The 4,792-nt window shown below is 38.6% G+C and overlaps 1 protein-coding gene across 1 annotated transcript in view; it reads right to left on the bottom strand.

Annotated features, from left to right (window-relative positions):
* LOC106872264 (WD repeat-containing protein on Y chromosome) overlaps positions 1-4,792 on the bottom strand; it is a 91,170-nt gene that overhangs the window by 52,891 nt on the left and 33,487 nt on the right. Inside the window, exon 4 of the mRNA XM_052977508.1 lies at positions 3,718-3,813. Coding sequence (XP_052833468.1) covers positions 3,718-3,813 — 96 coding nt within the window. The remainder of the gene's footprint in view (positions 1-3,717; positions 3,814-4,792) is intronic.

The raw sequence follows: 4,792 nt of genomic DNA, 5'->3' as shown, positions 1-4,792 counted from the left end.
ATATATATATATATATATATATATATATATATATATGGATAGATAGATAGATATACCTCTATAAATTGACATTACTTGTACAGGTGATAAAGTGTTTTACCCCAGAACAATGCTCTGCTCAGGGTGGGAATCGAAACCATGGTCTCACAATTGTGAGTTCAACACATTAACCATTAGGTCATGAACCCTCACCACATATATATATATTCTTTTATTCTTTTACTTATGGAAATTGTACTTGTGATCCCCATGCCAGTGGCACGTAAAAAGCACCATCCAAACGTGGTCGATGCCAGCCTCTGGCCACTGTGCCGGTGGCACGTAAAAAGGTACACACTACACTCTCGGAGTGGTTGGCATTAGGAAGGGCATCCAGCTGTAGAAACATTGCCAGATCAGACTGGAGCCCGGTGCAGTCTCTTGGCTTCCCAGACCCCAGTTGAACCGTCCAACCCATGCCAGCATGGAAAACGGATGTTAAACGATGATGATGATATTGTTATATTTCAAGATGGTGATTTTTTTTTTTCTTTTGCCAAATAAACGTATGCACTGTATATTCATTCTTTGCTTGTTTATTATTGTTCATATTTCATCTTATATCTTTCATCACACATCTGTGACCTCTTCAGCAACCCTTTCCATCCATGTGTATCCTCCTGCTCTGCCTAGTCCATTCTCTGGAGAATGGACTGGCCCCAAAAATCACTGATATTTGACAGGTGTACATATTAGATTCTGCCGAAACAGTGGTTTGTGATGATTGTCAGATTGTGGTTTCAATTCCAGGAATGGGCCGTGCATTGTATTCTTTGAACAAAACACTTCGTCTCATGTTGCACTGCGATCGCTTCAACACCTGGCATACGGTATGCCGAGCACCTGTACAGGTAACGACAATTTGATGGAGGGGAGGGAGTTAATATGCAGTAGAAGCATTTGATCACTATAAGCAAATGGTTTGTGCAGATTGTTCAGCGAAGATTTGCAGAACTGTCTTTCTTGGACGACAAGAGACTGCCATCATCGTATTGGATTCCACAGAACTGTAACTTAAACATGCATTCAGTACTTGGTGTGTTTTCTCCCATGAAATAAGCAAAACTTGCAGATATATATGGATATGAACCTATATATACATATATATATATATAGCTATATATATATATATATACATATATATATATATATATATATATATATATATATATATATATATATATACATCAACATATATTTGTGAATGTGTAAATTTACGTATGTGTATGTGAGTATATACACATACACACACGTACACACACATTTATGTGTGTGTGTATATATGTATATATATATGTGTGTGTGTATACACATATATACATATATATGTAATATGTACACATGTGTAAGCACAAACACACACACATATCCATGTATATATGTAGACGTGTGTGTATATATATATATATATCTACGTTTGTATGTATGTATACATAGGTATATATGTGTGTATGTATGTATACATGTATATATAGGTATATATATATACATAACATGCATATGCATACACACATACATACATACATACATATATATATATATATATATATATATATATATATATACACACACATACATATATATATACACACATATGTATACTGAGAGGCTGAGACAAAACTTGGGCACTTTAGCATGTATTTCCTGTTAAAGTTTTCACTTTCATTGTATGTGCACACAGCCCCTTACACACGCACAAACACATATATATGTGCATACACACACATTACGCATACATGCATACAGATATACAGACACACAAGCACATATACATATCTATATATACATAAAATGTATAGATACATAAACATATACACAAGTGTGTCTGTTTTTATAGCAACAGTAGTAGTAGTAGTAGCAGGGGTCGTGGCAGCAGCAGTAAACAGAGAAGCCCTTCTGGAAAGCTAATATCGCATTCTACATCCTTCGCAACCAAAGCTGTAAGTGGATACACGCTGAAAAATAATTAAAAACAAATAGATTTGGAATGTGATGGGGGATGCGCGGCTGTGTGGGAAAGGAGGAGGAGGCAATGGTGGTGGGGGCGTCGGAGAGGGAGGAGGTGTGTGGGGGAGGGACTGCGTAGAGGGAGGGTGGTCTCCGTCAGCCTGTCTGTCTATTTGTCTATTTGTCTGTGTTTGTCTGTCTGTCTGTAGCTGTCTCTCTCTCTCTCTCTCTTCCCCGTATATATGCATGCGTATGTATACATGTATACACACATATACATAAAAACATACATGCATACATATGTGTATGTATGCACAGATATACATAATTATGTGAACACACATTTATATATATATATGTGTGTGTGTGTGTGTGTGTGTATACAAACATACAAATGTAAGGTACATACATGAGTACAAATATATATACATGTGTATGTATATATATATATATATATATATATACATAGGTATGTATATACAGATGTACATATATACTCACACACAAACAACAACATTGTGAAATATTTGCTAAAGGTGCCTTCTACATAAAGTACAATATATGTCTTCTATGTGTGTGAGTGTGGGTATATATATATTGTTTACAATTAAACCTTGGGAGAGGCATTATGCCGGTAATAAACACACGTATCCACATCAAGAATCTTGCACACGAAATACACATACGAAATATATATTGTTTATTTCACCGTTTCGTTTTCCTGTCTTGTTTTCCGTCCGCCACTACCCTCCACGAAAACAATTTAATTTGTGTTCGTGGGAAGAACCATTTTAACGATGCGTACTGCCTTAATTCTTCGAAACGCCGGAGTTTTAATGGTGGCAGCTGATGAAGGGAACGTTTCTATGTAGCCTGCTTGTTTGTTGCACCTTGTTTACCATTTTGCCCTTGTTCTTTTGCCACGTCATGTACCCAGTTATGTATCTATATGTACATGTAGATGAACGTATATACATACATGTACATATATATGCATATACTCATATATTGTTTATATATATATATATATATATATATATATATACACTCACACCACCACCCTTATCATCATCAACATCATTGTCATCACCAGCACCACCGCTACCACAATCATCACATTCTTCATCACCATCACCTTTGTCATCATCGTCGTCGTCGTCATCGTCAGCATCATCAACAACATTACCATTATTGTCATTTTCATCACCACCACCATCACCACTCTTCTATGCTCCTCCCACTGGTTGGACAAAGTTTGATGAAGCAAGTATTTCTCCTACATTATAACTGGTTCTCTGTCAGTTACGACGACAGGGTTTCCAGTTCACGAAACTAGGGATCTCCACAGACGCCCACCCGTACTCCACAGACACCCACCCGTACTCCACAGACGCCCGTACCCTTAACGCAGTTCTCCGGTAGATTCAGCATGACAGAGAACGTGACGAAGCTGGCCCCTTTTGAATTACAGGTAGAACTCGATTTTTGCCCGGTGAGTGAACTGAAGCAATAGGAAATAAAGTGCTTTGTCGGGAATTGAACTCATGACTTCACGATTGTGAGCCAAATTCCCTAACCACTAAGCCACGCACCTTCACTTTCTACTTTCACTTTCTAAAAATAAGAACAAAAAAAATGAATGGAAGTTGATGAGGCACAATGACTATGCGCTACCATGACACAGTGAGTCAGAGGCACACAGCGGGTTCATGGCTCAGTGGCACGGCTTACCTCTTGTCGGGTGCCTTTGTTCAGCAGAGACGTCAATGAATCGCAGAATTGCTCTTTGGTCAGACTGATACAGGTGTAGGTACCTTCTTGTTCGATCTGGAAAAAATAAAAGACAGAGTGAGACTAGAGATGGGTTTGATAGGGAAAAAAAAAGGGAGTAAAAGTTAGGCAGGGATCAGCAGACCCGTGGATATGAACGAGTTGTTGGAGAATGAGGGAAAGAAGGACAGCGAGGAAGAATTGAAGGGAAAATCTTCAGTTTTGGTGTCTTGGCTACAGATACAGCAGCCATTTCTAGCAGGTCTAGCTACCATGTAGAGGTCTCCCTCATTGGCTCATACATACATATATACATAGATAAGAGAGTAGGGTGTGATTTGAGGGTGATTTGGCTGCAAGAGGTCACGGTTGGAACTCAATTTAACGTTAATGGACAAATGTGATTAGAAAAACGAACCAAAATCTGGTTTAAAAAATTCAACAAGAATAAATGCAAGTCTCATAGAGTTATTTCCCTTGCATTAATAATTGTTGATCAGTGAAAACCACTTCTGTCCCTTCTATATCCATTAATAACATGGTACCACTACAACCACCGCCAATACTATACCGGCAAAGCCTTCTCCCTTCCACCATGACCATCACCACCGTGCTATTTCCTCTGCTAATGTGATAATCTTCAATTTAACCAATTCTAAAATCACGACCTTACAAACAAAGCCCCTATATGGTCACTTTCTTTGCTAGAAATAGCAGCCAAATCACCCTCAAATCACACCCTACTGCCTTATCTGTGTATGAGTCAATGAGGGAGACCTCTACGTGGTAGCTAGACCTGGTAGAAATAGCAGCCAAATCTCCCTCAAATCACACCCTACTCTCTCATCTATGTATATATGTATGAGCCAATGAGGGAGGCATCTACGTGGTAGCTAGACCTGGTAGAAATAGCAGCCAAATCTCCCTCAAATCACACCCTACTCTCTTATCTATGTATATAAGTATGTATGAGCCAATGAGGGAGGCCTCTGCATGGTAGCTAGATCTGGTAGAAATAGCAGCCAAATCTCCCTCA

This window comes from Octopus bimaculoides, chromosome 28, assembly GCF_001194135.2.
Source record: "Octopus bimaculoides isolate UCB-OBI-ISO-001 chromosome 28, ASM119413v2, whole genome shotgun sequence".
Classification (NCBI taxonomy): domain Eukaryota; kingdom Metazoa; phylum Mollusca; class Cephalopoda; order Octopoda; family Octopodidae; genus Octopus; species Octopus bimaculoides.
Note: the sequence above shows the minus strand (reverse complement) of the source record. Positions and strands in the feature narration are given on the sequence as shown.